Source organism: Podarcis bocagei (assembly GCF_964188305.1).
Source record: "Podarcis bocagei genome assembly, chromosome: 13".
Taxonomy (NCBI): Eukaryota; Metazoa; Chordata; class Lepidosauria; order Squamata; family Lacertidae; genus Podarcis; species Podarcis bocagei.
In genome coordinates this window covers 57,735,548-57,756,405 of record NC_138138.1, presented here as the reverse complement: position 1 = coordinate 57,756,405, position 20,858 = coordinate 57,735,548, and the positions used below count along the sequence as shown (strand labels likewise).

The 20,858-nt window shown below is 46.6% G+C and overlaps 4 protein-coding genes across 4 annotated transcripts in view; 3 read left to right on the top strand and 1 right to left on the bottom strand.

Annotated features, from left to right (window-relative positions):
- The window catches only part of LOC308572642 (uncharacterized protein), a 200,854-nt gene extending 197,266 nt beyond the window's left edge, over window positions 1-3,588 (bottom strand). The window contains exon 1 of the mRNA XM_081168858.1: window positions 3,120-3,588. Within this exon, the coding sequence (XP_081024984.1) occupies window positions 3,120-3,569 (450 nt within the window). The 5' untranslated portion in view covers window positions 3,570-3,588. The remainder of the gene's footprint in view (window positions 1-3,119) is intronic.
- The window catches only part of LOC308572657 (zinc finger protein 213-like), a 32,630-nt gene that overhangs the window by 7,458 nt on the left and 4,314 nt on the right, over window positions 1-20,858 (top strand). The window lies entirely within an intron of this gene.
- On the top strand, window positions 1,003-17,295 carry LOC308570793 (uncharacterized protein; the record flags this gene model as incomplete). The annotated part of the gene is made up of 8 exons (XM_081165710.1): window positions 1,003-1,578; window positions 4,884-5,353; window positions 5,526-5,607; window positions 5,851-5,942; window positions 6,471-6,597; window positions 12,680-12,855; window positions 13,513-13,863; window positions 17,227-17,295. The coding sequence occupies exons 2-8, from the start codon at window positions 4,934-4,936 to the stop codon at window positions 17,293-17,295; spliced, it is 1,317 nt and encodes a 438-aa protein (XP_081021836.1). The 5' UTR covers window positions 1,003-1,578; window positions 4,884-4,933.
- On the top strand, window positions 18,096-20,771 carry LOC308572677 (zinc finger protein 24-like). Its single transcript, XM_081168962.1, has 3 exons — window positions 18,096-18,133; window positions 19,784-20,276; window positions 20,451-20,771. Exons 2-3 carry the CDS (start codon window positions 19,875-19,877, stop codon window positions 20,676-20,678), a joined length of 630 nt encoding a protein of 209 aa, XP_081025088.1. The 5' UTR covers window positions 18,096-18,133; window positions 19,784-19,874; the 3' UTR covers window positions 20,679-20,771.

Genomic DNA, 20,858 nt, shown 5'->3' with positions numbered 1-20,858 from the left:
GACAGCTGTGAGTCCAAAATGACTCCCAGGCTGCGCACCTGGTCCTTCAGGGGCACAGTTGCCCCATTCAGGACCAGGGAATCCTCCACACCTGCCCGCCTCCTGTCCCCCAAAAACAGTACCTCTGTCTTGTCAGGATTCAACCTCAATCCGTTAGCCGTCACCTGTCCTCCAGCTGCCTCCACTCACACAGGACCTTCACCGCCTTCACTGGTTCTGATTTAAAAGAGAGGTAGAGCTGGGTATCATCCACATACTGATGAACACCCAGCCCAAACCTCCTGATGATCTCTCCCAGTGGCTTCATGTAGATATTACAAAGCATGCGGGGAGGACAGAGCCCTGGGGCACCCCACAAGTGAGAGCCCAGGGGTCTGAACACATCCCCCACCACCACTTTCCTGACAGGGCCCAGGAGGAAGGAGCGGAACTCCTGCTGGGATTTATGATGCTCTGGGGTTGACCCCTCAGTCTCCCTGACCTTTCCGGGCATCCTCCCAGTAAGCACAACTTTGGAATGGCGCGTCCCCTCATTCCAGTGTGCCCTTCAGCGACATAAACCAGCTTGATTTATGCACACCAATCTTCTGTCATTGCACAGCAAGAAGAATGACCCATCTGTAGATCTAAACTACGTATTTATTTACACTGTATTACACTGGACTTCTGTGGACGCTGCCTAGAGTAGCATTCGCTTCTTCTCAGCTGCATCACACTGTGAGCTCAGGTGGCGCTTGGGGTCCACCAAGACCCCTCGATCTTTTTCACATGCACTGCTATGTCCCCCATTCTATAGTTCTGCATCTGCTTCTTCCTGCCTAAGGGCAGCACCTGACCTTTGTCCCTAGGGAAATTCATTTTGTCAGCTTGCCCCCAGTTCTCCAATCTGTAATGGTAATTCTGTGCCATTAGCTGCCCCTCCCAGTTTGGCGTCATCTGCAAACTGGATGAGCATCCCCTCAACTCCTCCATCAAAGACTGACAGAGCCCTGCAGCCCCCCTGATCCCAAATCTATGGCGTAACCTCATGGGGGGTACAGTCGCCTCTCCTCATGAAGGATGTTTGGGGAGTTGGAAAAGGTTCAGAAAAGGGCTGCCAAAATGATCAAGGCAGACTTGGCTATGAAGAAAGGTTGCAGCCTTTGGGGCTCTTTAGACTTTAGAGCAGGGGTTCCCAATTAGCTAATTACTGAGCCCCCCCTCATTTTCAAAAGCCAAGCCTGGACTAGAGAAAGTGGAGGGAGAGTTGCATCTCCTGACAGTGGAACTCAGGGACATCCAAGGAGTCGGGATGTTGGAAGATTCGGGACAGGTAAAATTAAACGCAAAGCAGAGTTCACCTGTGGAACTCCCCGGCACAGGAGGGAGAGGGAGAGAGGGGGAGCTGGCTTGCCAAGGGTTAAAAGGGATTGAGCGCGATTCCTAGAGAGGAGAGAAAATAAAGGCGTTGGGGGGGGGGTTGGGGGGGGAGAAATTCCCGAGCCCAAGCCCCTCCCTCTCCGCCCTGCCTAAAAAGGAGGCGGGGCCTTTGTCTCTCTCTTCTGCACGTGCTGCATCCGTGGCGCCTCCGGGAAGCCGGTGAGTCTCTGCATTGGGGAGAAGAGGGGGGGGGGCGGGATGCAGGGGGGAGCGGGGGGACCCCCAAGTCAAGGGGCAGAGGCTCCTGCCCCCCTCTCTGCAAAGCCGTTTGGGGAGGGAAGAAAAGGGCCTGGAAATAAGCCCCCCTCAAAATGAGGAATCAGTCCCATTTATCAGCAGAGGTTGTAGGGGGACGGAAATATTAGGACATAAAATGCACCGGAGAAATCAAAAGGAAAGCCTGAGTGTTGGAAGAGGGGAGGGGGCAGAGAAGAGAAAGCGCTTCTTCCTGCGGGGCAGAGTCAAGCCTGCGGAACTCCCCGCCCCAGGAGGCCAGGCTGGGACCAGGGCAGGGAAGAGGAGGAGGAGAGGCTCTGCTTGGCTTCATCCTCGAGGACTGAGCTCTTGTCTCCCCAGAGATGCTTCTGAGTCCCAGTTGCTGGAAGGAGCGCAGGGGGGGAGAGGGGGGGCTCTTGCGCCCCAGTCCTGCTGGGGGGCTTCCCATTCAGCCCCAGTGGGAACGGGGGTGGGGAGACTCCAGTGGGTCCACTGGCCTCATCCTGCAGGGCTCCTCTCCTGCTCCGATGCTGAGCTCCTCACTTGGAGCTCTCCTTTGAAGGGAAACCTGTTTTAATTACTCCGCCAACATTTTTAAAAATCAATTTAATAATAATAATGATAATGATAATAATAATAATTCCTGCTGTTGCAGGAACCCCCCCCCCCCAATCATTCAGTTTGTACAAACTTCACACACACGACATACGCTGCGCTTCTGTTATAAATTCATAGAAAATCAACCATACATCGGATTTGCACTGTTCCACTTTTATTTGACTCCATGAAGGAAGGACTACAAACTGGGGAAGGTTTGATACAGGCCAGCCATAATCCCTTCAGCATTCCAGCACATCCACAGGAGCCCTGCCCAGTTGCTATGCCAACCCTGATGGTCCTAGACAGAAGACCATCAAGATCACAAAGAACTTGCCTATGGGAGTGAATTCAGCAGAGACTGGAACAAAGGACAATGATCAGATCTTCCCTCTGGGGGCAGGAAACTGCAAACTCCCCTTTGTCTCCTGGAAGTGACTCATGGGCAGGGGGAAAGCCAGGTGACAGGACACTCAGGTTACCACCACAACTCCTCCCTCAACCCCTCCTTTCTGTAATGTATGCGTGATGCTTCTGGGGGTGGTCTTGACCTAGAGCAGGGGAATTTCAAAAGTCTTTATAAGGTCTTGCACACCATCTTTCTGGGTCTTTCCTCTCTCCTGCAAGTGAGGGGAATACCCTGTTGCAACAGTTCAATCAAGGCCAAGCCTACAGGCTGCTGTTTTGCTCCATGTTATCCTGGTTGGTCATAGAATCATAGAGTTGGAAGAGACCACAAGGGCCATCGAGTCCAACCCCCTGCCAAGCAGGAAACACCATCAGAGCACTCCTGACATATGGTTGTCAAGCCTCTGCTTAAAGACCTCCAAAGTAGGAGACTCCACCACACTCCTTGGCAGCAAATTCCACTGTCGAACAGCTCTTACTGTCAGGAAGTTCTTCCTAATGTTGAGGTGGAATCTTCTTTCTTGTAGTTTGGATCCATTGCTCCGTGTCCGCTTCTCTGGAGCAGCAGAAAACAACCTTTCTCCCTCCTCTATGTGACATCCTTTTATATATTTGAACATGGCTATCATATCACCCCTTAACCTCTTCTTCTCCAGGCTAAACATGCCCAGCTCCCTTAGCCGTTCCTCATAAGGCATCGTTTCCAGGCCTTTGACCATTTTGGTTGCCCTCCTCTGGACACGTTCCAGTTTGTCAGTGTCCTTCTTGAATTGTGGTGCCCAGAACTGGACACAGTACTCCAGGTGAGGTCTGACCAGAGCAGAATACAGTGGCACTATTACTTCCCTTGATCTAGATGCTATACTCCTATTGATGCAGCCCAGAATTGCATTGGCTTTTTTAGCTGCCGCGTCACACTGTTGGCTCATGTCAAGTTTGTGGTCAACCAAGAGTCCTAGATCCTTTTCACATGTACTGCTCTCAAGCCAGGTGTCCCCCATCTTGTATATATCTCCTAGAGATATATATTTTCGACCATCACAGGTTCTCTCTTGGATTTTGTGTGAGGGAAACCTTCGATGCTTGGAGATTCAGGGAGACATTGAACGGATAAGAAAGGTTTTATTTACAAAACCAAGTTGTTAAAACAAAGAAGGGTCAGGAGTTGTGTCCTTTCAGGAAACAGTGAACTTCTTCATGACACTAAACCTAAAGAGCTTTCAGGCGTTAAAACAAAGAAGTAAATGCACAGCTTCTCTTTTCAGGTTCCTAGAAGAGGAGGTGAAATGCTTCCCTCGGTTCCTCTTTCCTCCCTCTCATTCCTTGACTCAGTTATGAGGGAAATCCTTTGGACGCAGCCCTTCTCTGCGTAAAACTGGGCTTCCCTTCCCGCCTCTTCCCCTCCCTCTTGGCAATCCCACTCCTCAGGGGTTTCCAAATAGCAACGCATACACGGCTCTGCGGGGGTTAAGCTGTATAACTCTTATTAATAATAATATTAATTCATAACCCATGCTTTCCCTTAAGTTCCCCGGGGAAGAGGACACCATTAAAACCATTTAAAACAAGTTGCAGTGACAGAAAGAAACTGAGTTGTGCTTTATTTGCTTTTTAGCACTTTCCTACCCACAGGAACTTTGGCCTCATGCATGTGGCCCTCAGGGGCTTGGCCAGAAGAAGAAAAAGGGACGTTGGAGATGCAAAGGGGTAGAAAGCGAGACAGAAGCAGAAAGGAAATGTTCCCTGAAGTGGGGTTGGGAAGGAGAGCAACTCTTGAGGAGCCCAGGATTAGGACCCTCAATAGAGACTAGTGTCCATATATTATTTATACCCCACCCATCTGGCTGCGTATCCCCAGCCACTCTGGGCGGCTTCCAGCAAAATATTACAATACAATAATTTATCAAATATTCCACACTTGGAACAAATGATTCACTTCTCCATCACTCTTATGCTTCTATCCCTGGGCTGAAAACACTGAGAGGCAGGAGCCACCAGGCTGATTCATCTCACAGAAACCGCTTCATTTGCCTCCACTTTTGGCATGGTCACTTTCCTTCCAGGAGGGCGAGAGGATTTCTTCTTCTCCTTTCTTCTTCCTTTCCTTCTTTAAGAAAGCTCAGAGTCTGGCCTGTGGTGGAGTCCAGCCCTGGTTCCTAGCAAGACTCATCCACACTTGCTCAGGAGACCTTCTTCTTCTGACTGTGTACCAATTTCCTAAAAGCAATGTGTTTGCTTTGCAGTATTTAGCAGCACCTCTAAATCAGACAGACAGAACTTGGTCAAAGAAAAGATGGATTTCTTCCTAAAGATGGATGAGGAAGACTCAGCTGGCTCTCGAGCAGGAAGAGGCCATGCTACGGAAACTGGGAGCAGTGGGGGATTCTGGGAAAGCTCTGGGCAGAAGATCCTGGGTGAGGAGGACACCCTCCGCTCAGAGGTGCAGAGCCAGCAGTTGAGGCAGTCCTGTCACCAGGAGGCTGAAGGACCCCGAAAGGTTTGCAGCCAACTCTACCGCTTTGACCACCAGTGGCTGAAGCCAGAAAGGCACACGAAAGCTGAGATGCTGGACCTGGTGATCTTGGAGCAGTTCCTGGCTGTCCTTCCAGCGGAGATGGAGAGCTGGGTGAGGGAATGTGGAGCAGAGACCAGTTCCCAGGCAGTGGCCCTGGCCGAAGGTTTCCTCCTGAGTCAGGCGGAGGAGAGGAAGCAGGTGAGAGAGACTTTCCTCTGGATGCTCCCAAGGGGATCCAAACAGGAGGGAGAAGATCCCTAAATCCCATCCTTTTTTGGGAATGACATTGGCTACCCCTCAAGTTTTTGTCCCAGCCATTCCTTTTCTAATAGTTCTCATTATTTGTTTGGAATCCTTGTTTCTCTTTCAGGAAAATGATCTGTTTGCGGAAGTGGGTCCTGATTCCTCTGAGGCAGAGAGGACTTTGTTGGACACCAGAGAGAGGCCGCTGGGTAAGGAGGAAGGAGTTTCTTCTCAGTTGGGTCACATTCTGTGGGTTTTGAAGTGATTCCATGGGTTCTTTTCATCATTTTGGGGGAAGACACTTAGGTCCAGGAGCCCAGAGGAGGGGAGGTGTAATTTTGCACAACTAAACTATGAAATGGGTACAAACACTGAAATGCACTCAGCAGGTGAGGCTTTTTCTCCAAGAGAAGCATGCTCTCATGGTTCCCACTTACCTTTGTCTCTCACAGGTGACGGAATTATACTGGCAGAACTGGCAAGACCTCCTCTTCCATCTTTTCTGGGTGATGGAGGGGAAGCAGCGGCTGTGGAACCAGATCAGGTAGGGGGAAGGAGCCTTGGGGGCAAAGAGGCTGAGGGGTGGGGCAACCAGGGTGCTTCAGTTGTAGCTGCCCTTAAGAAAGAGAATGTTTATCTGCTGAGTATAATGAACCACCAGCTCACCTTAACTCGCCTTCTGGATGTCACTAGTATTTATCAGTAGCTGCTATTTTATTTGTCAATTTATTGTGAAATGCTAAAATTTGATTCTATGGAATCAAGAAACAATAAAAAACTGCAGCCAGGATTCACCTAATGAGCCCCCTCCACTGCAGAAAGGGGCTTTGTCCTCCCTGTGGCCCCCATGCGCCCCTTGAAGTTGGCATCAGGAGTGCCCCCCCCAATCACAGTGAAACATACAATAAAACAATTCCATTAAGACATTAAAAGGAGCATCTCTACTTAAAATCTGCAGCAAAATATTCCCATGAAATCAACAGAGCAATTAACAGGCAGGAAACAACAGAGCAATGTGTAGTAGATAATCTTTATGCAGTCTAAGAGGAGGAACTTTCCCTTTTGCTTTCAGGGTCCAGTGTGCTTTGAAGATGTCTCTATTTGTTTCAAAGAGGAGGAGTGGGCGTTGCTGGATCCTGCCCAGAGAGCTCTGCATAAGGAAGTCATGGAGGAGAATCGTGGGACCATAGAGTCTCTTGGTATAGCTCATATTATTACATCTGTTTCAAAATTCCATGCATATATCTCTGTGTGATGAAGCTCCCAGATTTTGATGGAGCTGAACAGCGCCACCTACAGCATCTGGGATTCTCGCACCCACACAATTTACCTTGAATGGAAGCTATTGTCTGTTTTGCCTGTGCATATTCTTCCACCACCTAAGCCTTTTAAAACAAGGATCAGGCTGGTATGAGCTGCCCAGGCCTTTTAAAATTGTAGGCTTCCTGAATATTTAGGAAAGTGGACGTAGCTTCTGTCAGGTTTTGTGTTTTTCTTTTTACTTCTGTCAGTTCTTGGTTTTGCAAAAATTCTTCTGACGCTGGAGATGGAGCAGATTCCATGATTGAGCCAAAGAGAATTCATTGCAGAAAGTAACAGGCTTTTTGAATTTCAGTTTCCCATAAGTACCGTATTTTTCGCACCACAACACTCAGTTTCCCCCCCCTAAAAGGTAAAGGGAAATGTGTGTGCGCGTTATGGAGCAAATGCAGGCGGGAAGAGCTGCTCTTGCTGGCTTTTTGGCGAGGTGGGAGAAGGGAGGCGGGAGGCAGCCTCTTTTCCTCCGGCTCAGAAGCCGGCAAGAGCTGCGCGCAGCGTGCAAAAGCCAAGGTGGGAGAAGGGAGGCAGCCTCTCTTCCTCCGTGTCTGCCTGCTCTATGGCTTTTTGGCGAGGTGACTTTATAGTCTGATAGGCTGACTGTAATGTAAGCGGCTCTTACTCTGCTTTCTTTACAATGAGCCGGAAGGAGGGACAAAGAGGGCATCCCCTTCCGTCCCTCCCCCAGCACCTCACAGATAAATTCAAACAAAGCGGCTTACAAGGCCCGTGTCCCTGAGTCTCCTCCTCCTCTTTTTGCTCCGGTTCGAGGCAAGGCAGCTGCACAAATGTGAGCTCCCCCTCTCTCTCTCTCTTCCTTCCTTCCCTCCCTCCCTCTTCCAACTTCAAAAAATATTGGGGGGCGGCCAGGTAAGCCTCACCTCACATACCACAATGGGGGGTGGGGGATGACTCCCTCAAATATTTAATGGGGGGGTGAAGGGACCTAGGCCTATAGGAGTTGGCTGCTTTGCCTGGGACAAATGTGAGCTCCCCCCCCCCTTCTTTCATCACTGTATTGGAGATACCATACATTACTGACAGTTCCTTCAACATTTTCTTGCAGAAAACTGTATTTCCTTGCAGAAAACCTCCCCCGTTCTGATAAGGATGATAAAGCAGAGAAGAGTAGCATATAAGATTCCTTTTAAACTAAAGGTAGTAAAATATGCTAAGGAGCATGGAAACAGAGCGGCAGAGAGACGTTTTGGACCACCTCCAACTGAAAAAATGATAAGAGGTTGGAGGAAACAGGAGGATCAGCTGCAAAAAGCAGATAAAAGCAAGCACACTTTTCGTGGACATGCTGCAAAGTGGCCACAGATGGACATTGCCATGAAAGAATGGATCACACATCACCAGAATAATGGCTTTACAGTCTCTACAAAAATGATAATATATGAAGCCAAACGCATTGCTTTAGAGAAAGGCATTCGCGATTTTACTGGCTCACCATCATGGTGCTACAGATTTATGAAGCGATGTGGCCTTGCTATGCGCACCAAAACTAGAATTGCATAAAAAATGCCAGAAGAATATGAATCTAAGATTCTGTCTTTTCATAAATTTGTAATTGATGCTAGGAAGAGAAATGGATTTGAAATTGGCCAGATTGGGAATATGGATGAAGTCCCGCTAACCTTTGATGTGCCATCTAATAGGACTGTGGATCTGAAAGGTGCCAAAACTATTGCTGTGAAAACCTCCGGACATGAGAAAACCCATTACACGGTTGTGTTGTCTTGCTGTGCAGACGGCACCAAATTGCCACCCATGTTAATTTTCAAAAGGGAAACATTTCCAAAAGAAGTGATTCCACGAGGAATTGTTGTACATGTTCATGAGAAAGGATGGATGGACGAAAATGGAATGAGAGTATGGGCTGAAAAAGTGTGGTCCAAACGTCCTGGAGGGCTTTTGAAAAAACCTGCCTTATTAGTACTGGACCAGTTTAGAGCACATATTAGCGAAATTACAAAAAAGTGCTTTAAAGAAGCGAAGACTCATCTAGCTGTAATTCCTGGAGGTCTTACCAGCCAGTTGCAACCTCTCAATGTTTCCACTACAAGCCATTTAAGGTCTTTATGTGAGAAGAGTGGAACAAATGGATGGCTGCTGGTAATCATGATCTGAAACCTACTGGACGAATGAAGAGGCCCACTATCACTCAAGTTTGTGAATGGGTGAAAACATCATGGCACTCGGTGAAGGAGGAAATCGTTGTCCAGTCATTCAAAAAATGTGGCATTAGCAATGCTTTGGATGGAAGCGAAGGTGGTATTTTATATGAAGATAGTGAAGAAAGTGATGTCAGTGATTGTGAGCAACTGAGCTTCATAAATTCTGACTCTGGCACTGATAAGTTATTGGGGTTCACAGAAGACTAGAAGAGTACTCAAACCTTAAAGTCTCTCTTCATTTGTTAATGACAGTGATGATGGTTCTTATTGCCACTGTTGACTGCTGTTCACTTTACATGGTTGTAATATGATTCTGATATACCGGTTGTTTATTAAATAGTTTAGTACATTTGATTCAGAATATTTTTTTTCTTGTTTTCCTCCTCTAAAAACTATGTGTGTGTTATGGTCAGGTGCGTGTTATAGAGCGAAAAATACGGTGTGTCAGTCAACAAAGGCAGTGAATTCTGCAGTAAGAAATCTAACCAGTTCTTCCTTTCTCACAGGTGTTCATTAGCGTTATTCAATAATTGGCAACTCCATTTTTTCCTCTTTGCATAATAATTTTTATTCAGTTTAGAAAACTTTAACAAATTAACTTCAAATTCAATATATGCTTCTTTTACCAAAAAACAACAGTGAGGTGACATCTTCCCTCATTTCCGTGGTGCTTTCATTCCCATTTTTTCCTGCTGCTGATATATATCAAACTATATCTAATACATATTTCATCCATTACATTTATTATCATTTCCAATCCGCTGCTCATAATTCCAATCCTGCCCATGATTTCATTTGACTAAAATTCTTTCTCAGATATTCCAAAAAGGGTTTCTACTCTTCAGTAAAAAGTTTGGTCTCTCACTCTTGCTCTCAACTTTGCCAATTTTGCATACTCCAATGTTTTTACAAGCCATTCCTCTTGGTTTCTTCTTTCCAGTTCTGTGCATATAAAGTGTTGCTGCGTACAAAAATAGTTTAATCATATTCTTCAGGACATTTGTCCCCAATATCCCTAAAAGAAAAGCTTCAGGTTTTTGAAAATTACCAATTCTTACATCTTCTTCATTTCATGATACATCATTACAGTGGTACCTCGGGTTAAGAACTTAATTCGTTCCAGAGGTCTGTTCTTAACCTGAAACTGTTCTTAACCTGAAGCACCACTTTAGCTAATGGGGCCTCCCACTGCTGCTGCGCGATTTCTGTTCTCATCCCGAAGCCAAGCTCTTAACCCGAGGTACTATTTCTGGGTTAGCAGAGTCTGTAACCTGAAGCGTCTGTAACCTGAGGTTCCACTATATAATCCTTTGTCCATCTTTGTGCTTGCAAAAGCTGACTTTATACAGAAAACTTAGATTATCTCCTCCGCTTCCATCTCAAGGAATTCCACCAACTGCTTCACCAGTTTCTCTTGGATTTAATCACCTAGTTCCAGGATCCCATGGAATATCAAAAAGGACTCCTTTTGTCGCATTTCCAAAACTTCCACTTGATCTGACAGCAGCTCTCCTTGTTGCTTTATTTCTGTCCCTTCCCCTGCATTGTCTCTGCTTGCTTCTTGGTTTCACGATTCCCATAAGAAAGCTTATTAACAGTCTCTCCCACTGAAGCAGTTCTTTTAGTTAAATCCTGGATGTTACAAGAAAGTTGGGATATTTCATTGGAATTTGCCTCCAGTGCCAACTTGATTGCTATCCATGTTTCATTTAAATCCATTGCTGCCTTGTCAATTCTGCTCTTACAGATGTTGCCCTCTGTGAGGCTGGCTGGTTCAGGTTTTTTTCTTTGGTTCTGGTCGTCATAGTACTGTAATTCACTTCTATAATCCATGCTTAAACAACAGTCCTTCTGGGGCAAGTTTTGTTCTGCAGATCTCTCTCATTCAGACATGACATTTCAGCCTGCTCCGTCCCACCGTGCACCTCCACTCTGCTGGCAATATTCCAAGCGCTCTCTCTCTTAGCTCTCTCTTTATATGGCAAAGTCAAATTGTACCCAATCCCCTTTTGGATTCTAGTGCTCTTTATTCCATTAGCCACGAGGATTGGGTAGTATTCTCCCAAGGAATTTATAGCTTTGTATCAACATTCTCTTTTTTTTAATAAAATTTTTATTGATTTTACAAAGTTTTAATAGACATAAACAAACAAATAAACACACAAACAAACATGTATAATTTCATATCCCTTTTTTCCTTAAACCTTACTTCATCGACTTCCCCATACCTCCCCTTTCTGCATCCCAATTTCCAAAATTATTTCAGCAAATCCTAACAAAACTTAATTTTATCAAATTTTTCCTTATTCTTTTCTTTTACTTAATCTTTTGCAGCTGTAACCCCCCAATTTCCTTAGAACTTCGACATTTTAACACTCATTAATTTTACAATATTTCTTAAGATAAATTTTAAATTTCTTCCAATCTTCTTCCGCCGTCTCTTTCCCCTGATCGCGGATTCTGCCAGTCATTTCAGCCAGTCCCATATAGTCTATCACCTTCATCTGCCATTCTTCCAGAGTGGGTAGATCTTGAGTCTTCCAATGCTTTGCGATGAGTACTCTTGCTGCTGTGGTAGCATACATAAAGAAAATTCTGTCCTTCTTTGGCACCAATTGGCCGACTATGCCCAAGAGAAAGGCCTCTGGTTTCTTAGGAAAAGTACATTTAAGTACCTTTTTCATTTCATTATATATCATTTCCCAGAAAGCCTTAATCTTCGGGCACGTCCACCAAAGGTGGTAGAAGGTACCTTCAGTCTCTCTACATTTCCAACACTTATTATCAGGCAAATGATAAATTTTTGCTAGCTTGACTGGGGTCATGTACCACCTATAGATCATTTTCATAATATTTTCCTTTAAGGCATTACATGCCGTAAATTTCAAACCGGTGGTCCATAACTGTTCCCAGTCAGCAAACATAATGTTATGACCAATGTCCTGTGCCCACTTAATCATAGCTGATTTAACTGTTTCATCTTGTGTATTCCATTTCAGCAACAAGTTATACATTCTAGACAAGTTCTTAGCATTGGGTTCTAACAATTCTGTTTCTAATTTTGATTTCTCCACCTGGAAGCCAATTTTCCTGTCTTGTTTGTAGACCTCCATTATTTGATAATAATGGAGCCAATCTCGTACTTTAGTCTTCAATTTCTCATGACTCTATAATTTCAATCTGTCACCCTCTTGTTCCAAAATTTCCCAATATTTCGGCCATTTAGCCTCCATATTGAGTTTTTTCACAGCTTTAGCCTCCAATGGCGACAGCCATCTAGGGGTTTTGTTTTCCAACATGTATCAACATTCTCCCTTCCCTCTCCTCTCCCTTCTCCTTTGTGGCAGCGATTTTTTTTTTTTTTTTTTACTTCTTTCACTCTTTTCTTCACACACCAGCAGCCAGAATTTTCCCCTGCAGCTGCTGCCCACCCTTTATGGTAAAGTGTCTTTAAATTTTAAGTCAAGTCCAATTTATAAGGAAGTCAGCCACTTACACGATTGCCTCTGAGCCTTCTCAGTAATTGAGTCAGAAATATTTTTGCCAGTGCCTAGCCTCTCAACCAGCCTGGAACAGGGTCCTCCAACTTCCTCCAAGCAGGGAGCGGCAGAGAAACAGGCTTGTCACCCTGCTACACTCAGGGTCTTAAGGAATGTTTGCCTTCGCTACCCCAATTTCTGCACCTGAGACTTCCCCAAGCTCGGAGAAGCTGCTCTTGTGATCATGGCTGACCTGGAAGTACAATTCTTCCTGAGGCTCTAATCCATTTCTCTGTTCATTGCAGGTGGTGATGAATTAGAAATTCAGAACAAGGGAGACCAAGACAAAGTTCACACAGTGGAGAAACCGTATACATATCTGGAGTCTGGAGAGAGTTCCTATTCCACTTCCCATCAAAGAACTCATACAGGGGAGAGACCACATCAGTGCTTGGAGTGTGGAAAGAGCTTTAGTAAGCAGGTGAGTCTCACCACCCATCTAAAAATTCATACAGGGGAGAAATCATATCAGTGCTTGGACTGTGCAAGGAACTTCAGAACAAAGCAAAATTTCACTTCCCATCAAAGAACTCATAGTGGGGAGAAACCACATCAGTGCTTGGAGTGTGGAAAGAGCTTCAATAGAAAGGGCCATCTCACTTCCCATCTAAGAATTTATACGGGCCAGAAACCATATCAATGCTTGGAATGTGGAAAGAGCTTCAGCTGGAAAAAGAGTCTTACTTCCCATCAAAGAATTCATACAGGTGAGGAACCATATCAGTGCTTAGACTGTGCAAGGAACTTCAAAACAAAGCAACATCTCACTTACCATCAAAGAACTCATAGTGGGGAGAAGCCATATCAGTGTGTGGAATGTGGAAAGAGCTTCAGTCAGCACTCCAGTCTCAGTTCTCATGAAAGAATTCATACAGGGGAGAAACCATATCAGTGCCTGGAATGCGGAAAGAGCTTCATTTGGAAAGATAGTCTCACTTCTCATGAAAGAATTCATGCAGGGGAGAAGCCATATCAATGTGTGGAATGTGGAAAGAGCTTCAGTCACAGATCTCATCTCACTTCCCATCAAAGAATTCATACAGGGGAGAAACCACATCAGTGCTTGGAGTGTGGAAAGAGCTTCAGTCACAGATCTCATCTCACTATCCATCAAAGAATTCATACAGGGGAGAAACCACACCAGTGCTTAGAGTGTGGAAAGAGCTTCAGTCAGAAGGTGAGTCTCACCACCCATCTAAATATTCATACAGGGGAGAAGCCATATCTGTGCTCAGACTGTGGAAGGAACTTCAGAACAAAGCAACAGCTCACTTACCATCAAATAACTCATAGTGGGGAGAAGCCATATCAGTGCGCGGAATGTGGAAAGAGCTTCATTCGGAAGTACCGTCTCACTTCCCATCAAAGAATTCATGCAGGGGAGAAACTACATCAGTGCTTGGAATGTGCAAGGAACTTCACCTCAAAGGCAGGTTTCACTTCCCATCAAAGAATTCATACAGGGGAGAAACCATATCAGTGCTTGGACTGCGCAAGGAACTTCACCTCAAAAGCAAGTCTCTCTTACCATCGAATAACTCACAGTGAGGACAAACCATATCAGTGCTCAGACTGTGGAAGGAACTTCAGAACAAAGCAACATCTCACTTACCATCAAAGAACTCATAGTGGGGAGAAGCCATATCAGTGCGTGGAATGTGGAAAGAGCTTCCCTCGGCGGGATACTCTCACTTCTCATGAAAGAATTCATACAGGGGAGAAGCCACATCAGTGCATGGAATGTGGAAAAAGCTTCATACAAAAGACCAGTCTCACTTCCCATCAAAGAATTCATACAGGGGAGAAACCACATCAGTGCTTGGAATGTGGAAAGAGCTTCAGGCAGAGAGTCAGTCTTATTGCCCATCAAAGAATTCATACAGGGGAGAAAGCACATTAGTGCTTGGAATGTGAAAAGAGCTTTAACTGTAAGGAAAGTCTCATTTCCCATCAAAGATCACACAGCAGGGAAAATAGCAGAATAATAGAATTGTAGTGTTGGAAGGGGCTGTGTTAGTCATCTAGTACAGGAATCTCAGCTAAAGCATCCATGACATATAACCATCTAATCTCTTATTAAAAACCTCCAAGGAAGGAGATGACACCTCTCATAGGAATCTGTTCCACTGCTGAGCAGCTTATACCACCAGAAGCTTCCTCCTGATATTGAGTCGGAATCTCATTTTTGATAACTTGAATGCATTGGTTCAGGTCTTGCCCTCCAGAACAGGAGAAAACAAGCTTGCTGCATCTTGCCTGGGACAGTCTTCTAGATATTTGAAGACTGCTATTCTGTTTTCTCCCAGTCTCCTCTTTTCCAGGCTAAACATATCCATTCCCTCAACTGTTCCACTTAAGGCTTTGTTTCCAGGCCATTGGTCATGCTTCCAGCTTGTCAGTGTCCTATTCAAATTGTGACACCTAAAACAAGACACAGCACTCCAGACGTGGTCTGACCAAGGAAGAAGATAACAGTACTGTGGCTTCCCTTTATCTGGACACTCGACTTCTGTTGATGCGCCCTTGGATAGCATTTGCTTTCTTTGCTGCTACGTCACACTTTTGACTCATGTTTAGCTTTAGTTCTGCTAACACTCCTGGATCGTTTTCACATGTTCTACTGGGAAGCCAGATGTCCCCCATCTTATATATTTGCTAGTGATACCTGCCTATATGCAGAACCTGACATTTGTCCTTACTGGAATTCCTTTATGGCGTTTAAAGGCCACCTTTTTCTCCAGAGAGCTCCCAGTGGTGTCCCCTGGCTCTTGCCCTCCTGATTTAACACGGACAATAATCCTGTGAGGTTGGCTAGGCTGTGATGCAGTGCCTGGTCCCCAGGGTCACCCAGCTAAGAAGGGATTTGAATCCAGGTCTCCCAGAACTGAGCCTTTAACCACTATGCCACACTTGTTCTCTAGTGAGACTCTCAGAAACTGCATGTGCAAGTGTGTTTCCTTAAAGCTCAGTTGTGATGTTCTGGTGTTTGAATTCAAAGTTGTATACACCTATAGCAAAATAATTAACGTAACAGAAGTAAGTACAGTATACTAGAAGATTTATGGTAAAGTTGGCTAGGGAGGGGGAGTTTGGAATGCTGGGGATGAGAGGTGATTGGCTGGGAGTTTGAAAGGGGTTTGAATGACGACAACAGAACAATCATGACTTTGGCTAATTAAGCATTCTGTGTCCTTTTAAATGTGCTCGTGGGAAGCGGAGATTTTGTTTTGTTTTTATTTTGTTCTTCTTTTTATTCTGTATTTTCTGTTTTTGTTCTGTAGTTTTGTGCTGTGAACTGCCCGATATCTTCAGATGAAGGGTCATATACAAATTTATTAAATAAATACAAAAAAGTAGTCATAAGCAATAAAACATAAAAAAGACCAACCACGCTGAACCATTTCCACATAGATCCCAAGGAGCTAAAAAGCAGAGATTCAAAAAACCCGACAGCTACGAATTTCTATGGCACATTCACCCCTGGGTGGACCCCACACACCCCTGGAGATTAAATCTAGCACCCTGGTACTTCTCTTTTCAGTGCGTGGCGGGAAAAGAGGTTTACTCAGTAATGCAACTTACACACTTGGTTGTCCCCAAGCGCAGAGTTCTGGGTCTGGCTTTTGTGTGCCACGTCTGCAGTCTGGCTTTCTGAGAGATTAGTCTCATAGGCCCTCTTCATCAAATGCGCTTCTGCACACACTTGGCCCTCCTTGGTCACTGGCCAGGTTGCAATTCAATCTTCAGCTTGGACAATTAGTACATAGTCTAAGAGGTGCCAGTGGTTTGACAGAGGATGCCTCCAAGATGTTTTGAATTTGTTTTGTTGAAAGAGTGTGTTGGTAATAAGGTGGTGCACTGCACATATTGTCAAAAGTAACATTGCGTTCTGGTTGCTGTTGCAAGTTCCTCCTTTCCCAATATTCCCAGGCCCCAGATCAAAATCTCACCCAACTCTTGCATTAAAATTGCCCAGGAGGATAATTTGATCCTCTTTAGGCCTCTGTGATAGGATGGTGTCCAGCTGAGAATAAAAATGTTCTTTAATGTCTTCATCAGCACCCAGTGTTGGTGCATAAGCACTTAGAATAGCAGCCTGTTGGTTTCTGGTGAGTTTTATTCAGAGTGTGAGACATACATATGACACTCTCCACATGGTTATCTCTTCATTGACTGTTTGGCTTTCAGTTTTGGGTCCCTGAACCTGTACTGTATCACTTTATGGCTTCTCCATTTGCAATTGGAATATGGCCATCCCCACCGACAGGCTAAGATTGTCCAGGCTGCCAAGTAAATCTTCATCCTAACACATATATGAAGAACATCCATAATCGAGCAACCATTGGTTTGAGTTCTTTCTTTTTGTATCACCTCTGTTTACAGCTAGATGCTTCTGTTGCAAAAGAAGATTGCTTTCTTGATCTCTGCTTCTCTGATTTTGATTTGGTTGCTAAAATGAAGGGGATTTTGCCGGTTTGAAGCTTCACAAAATCGGGATATGTGTCCCTCTTTGTTATACCTGAAGCAAATGACTCTTTGGGATGGAGCCTTGGCTCTCTTCTGAGACTGTGACACGTATTTTGAATCACTGGAATTTCCATTCCTGACATCAGTGAGCCTGAACCTTGGTTTGCCATCTATGAGAGTGGCAAATGTCCTGATTTTCAAATCATTATTAACAAAATCCATCAGTGTGGACCAGTTGACTGTCTGAAATACTATCCAGAATAAGAGACACTGCTGTTCCCATCTCCTTGTTAAAGATGCACCTCCTCTGGCTTTCTCTTCCCAGATAGAGTTCCTGGTGTTATGTCTTGAAGTTCTCACCCTGGCCACCAGGGGCATCATAATGTCTACATAGTTTTCACTCAGGTCCACCTCAGTTAATTTAGGCAGGAAACCCTGGGTGGTTGTTGCAATGTTGACAGCTGGCTGCCTATGGAACTGTTTTCAGTTTAGTCCAGTTCCGGCTTACTTATAAAGAACTACAGTGGTACCTCGGGTTACATATGCTTCAGGTTACAGACTCCGCTAACCCAGAAATAGTACCTTGGGTTAAGAACTTTGCATCAGGATGAGAACAGAAATCGTGTGGCAGCAGCGGGAGGTCCCATTAGCTAAGGTGGTGCTTCAGGTTAAGAACAGTTTCAGGTTAAGAACAGACCTCCGGAACGAATGAAGTACTTAACCCGAGGTACCACTGTACTTTGAGAAATCTCTGTGTCGTCTGCTATATCCACCCACTCTTCCATTCCTCCCCCTCTCCGCCTGGCTTCCATTCCTCTCTTCTACTCATCTGGGCCTTGGATCAGCAATGGGCTTCTGGCTACCCATAGGAAGAAGGTATTCCTAACCCATAAAATGCTGCCGAAGCCACGACACGAGTCTGACCCAACTGCGGGAGGCAGGAGGGCCTGGCGCGCTCTCCTCCAGGGAGGCACCGAGAGGCGGACACGACTCCACCACAACAGTCCCTCAAAGAAAGTCTTCCCCGTCCCAAGGGTTAAAAGCAAGTGACCTGCCTTCCTAGAGCGGACGGAAATCCTGCGGGAGGGGGCAGGTCCTCCAGAGCAAGGAGGGAGAAGTGGGGTGCTCGGCATTCCAAGGGTTAAGAGGAACGGAGCCGGGTTCCTAGAGGGGGCAGGAAACAGTGGGCGAGGGGGCGGGACCTCCGGTCGCCTGTGCAGCTTCTGCCTGGGGTGAGTCTCCTCTGTCTCCCGCCCCCCCGAGGGCGCAGTGGGGAGAAGGGGGTGCAGGGGGGTCCCCAAGTCGGGAGCAGGGGACCAGGGCATTTCCTCGGCACCCCTGGCTTGGGGGAGGGAAGGCAAGGCCCTGCCAAGAAGCCCCCTTCAGACCCCGGAATCCAGGCGCCGCAGGGGGAAAGAAAGATTTGTACGCCAAATAGATGCAAATAATAATAAGAAGGGAGCGAGACCCATGCAATCAATTGAGACTGTTGGAAGAGGGGAAGGGGCAGAGAAGAGAAAGCGCTTCTTCCTGCGGGGCAGAAACAAGCCTGCGGAACTCCCTGCCACTTTAGGCCAGGCTGGGACCAGGGCAGGGAGGAGGAGGAGGAGAGGCTCTGCTTGGCTTCATCCTCGAGGGCTGAGCTCTTGTCTCCCCAGAGATGCTACTGAATCCCAGTTGCTGGAAGGGGGCGCAGGGGGAGAGGGGGGGGGCTCTTGCGCCCCAGCTCTACTGGGGGGCTTCCCATTGAGGCCCCTGTGAGAATCATAGGGACATGGAATCGTACAGCTGGAAGGGAGCCCGAGGGTCATCTAGTCCAACCCCCTGCAAAGCAGGAATCTCAGCTTCCCTGAAGGTTTCTAAGCAGAGTTTGGATGTCCATCTCTCAAGGATGTGTGAGTTGAGATGCCTCCATTGCGGGGAGTTGGGTCACATGACCCCCAGTGTCCCTTCCAGCTCTGCAGTTCTGGGGTTCAGTGAAAGAAGCTTGGGGTGTGGGGCGGGCATCCGAGAGCTCAGTCAAGAGGGGAAGGGGGCAGGAAATTCCCCAGGAGGAACCGCCACCAGGCTGCCCTCTCTTTGGCCACCCAAAGCTCTGGAGTGTGGGGAAACCACCAAGAGGGCCCCTCTGCCCCCCCCCGAGCCCCCAAGGGGGGGTGTAGCGAAGGAGGCCTTTCTTCAGATACTTGGGGGCCAAAAAGAACAGCTCCTGTGAGTCCCTTGAACTGGGCCCAGAAGTGAATGAAATTAATAAAGAGAAGGAGCCCGGCCCATAATCCAAGGACTGCATTTTGCATCCGTTTCTGAGTTGTCTTCAAGGGCAGCTGCACACTGAGGGCATTGCAATGATCCCATTGGATCCAGAGCATGGAATACCATGGCCTCCTCCTCTTGTCCCAAAGAGACTGGGGCTGGCAAACTAGCCAGGGGCAATGCTAGCTACTGAGAACCTCTAAGCAGATGTGGTAGGGGGGGGGGGTTATGCTATGCCACATTATTGTTACTTTAATTATTATTAATTACCAATCCTTATGATTTTAGGGCAGATTTCAACATTACAACAGTATAACAAAAAGAGTTTAAAACCACTTACAATCACAGAAATAAGGTGAATCCTACTGTACTTTCTTTTAGTGCTGTCCTTTGGCCCTGCCCACGTGAACTTTGGGCTCACCCACTTGACCCTCAAGGTGTTGCCAGATAAATCACGTTCCTTGTAGGGGGACTAGATGATTTCTTCTTCTTCCTTCTTCCTTTTTTTCTTAAAGAAAGCTCAGAGTCAGGGTCCTGGTTCCTTCCAAGACTCATCTATGCTTACTCAGGGAACCACCTTCTCCTTCCCGTCTATCAGTTCTATAACAGAACAATGTCTTTCTTTGTAGAATTTGCCAGCACCTCACTTTCGGACGGACAGAACTTGGCAGAGGACCAAGGGGTTCCTTCTGATCTTTTGGAGATTTCCTGAGAGCGAAGATGGATGAGCAAGACTCAGCTGGCTCCAGAGCCGGGAGAGGTCATGGCATTGACAATGGGAGCAGTGGGGGATTCTGGGAAAGCTCTGTGCAGAAGATCCTGGGTGAGGAACACACTCTTCGCTCAGAGGCGCAGAGCCGGCAGTTCAGCTGGTTCTGCTACCTGCAAGTCAAAGGACCCCGTGAGGTTTGCAGCCGACTCCACCACTTCTGCCACCAGTGGCTGAAGCCAGAAAGGCACACGAAAGCTGAGATGCTGGACCTGGTGATCTTGGAGCAGTTCCTGGCTGTCCTTCCGCCGGAGATGGAGAGCTGGGTGAGGGAATGCGGAGCAGAGACCAGTTCCCAGGCAGTGGCCCTGGCCGAAGGTTTCCTCCTGAGTCAGGCGGAGGAGAGGAAGCAGGTGAGAGAGACTTTCCTCCGGATACTCCCAAGGGGCTCCAAGGAGGGAGAAGATCCCTAAATCCCATCCCCTTTTTTTGGAGTGACATTGGATACTCCTCAAGTTTTTGTCCCAGCCATTCCTTCTCAAACCCATCTCCACATTCTCTATTTCAAATTCTTGTTGCTCTTTCAGGAAAGGGATCTGTTGGCAGAAACGTGTCCTGATTCCTCTGAGGCAGAGAGGACTTCGTTGGACACCAGAGAGGGGCCGCTGGGTAAGGAGGAAGGAGTTTTTCTTCCGTTTGGTCACATTCTGGCCATTCTCAATATAATCTGTGGGTTCTTTCAGTGTTTTGGGGAAGACACTTGGGGCCAAGAACCCAAAGGAGATGAGATATATTTGAACATAACTAAAATATGAAATGGGGGCAAACCCCCAAATGCACCTCTGAGAGAAGCATCCTGCACTCCGGTCTCCCCACTTCCCTTTGTCTCTCACAGGTGAAAGAAGAATGCCGGCAAGACCTCCTCCTCCTCCATCTCTTCCTCCTGGTGGAGGGAAAGCAGCGGCTGAGGAACCGGATCAGGTGGGGGGAAGGAG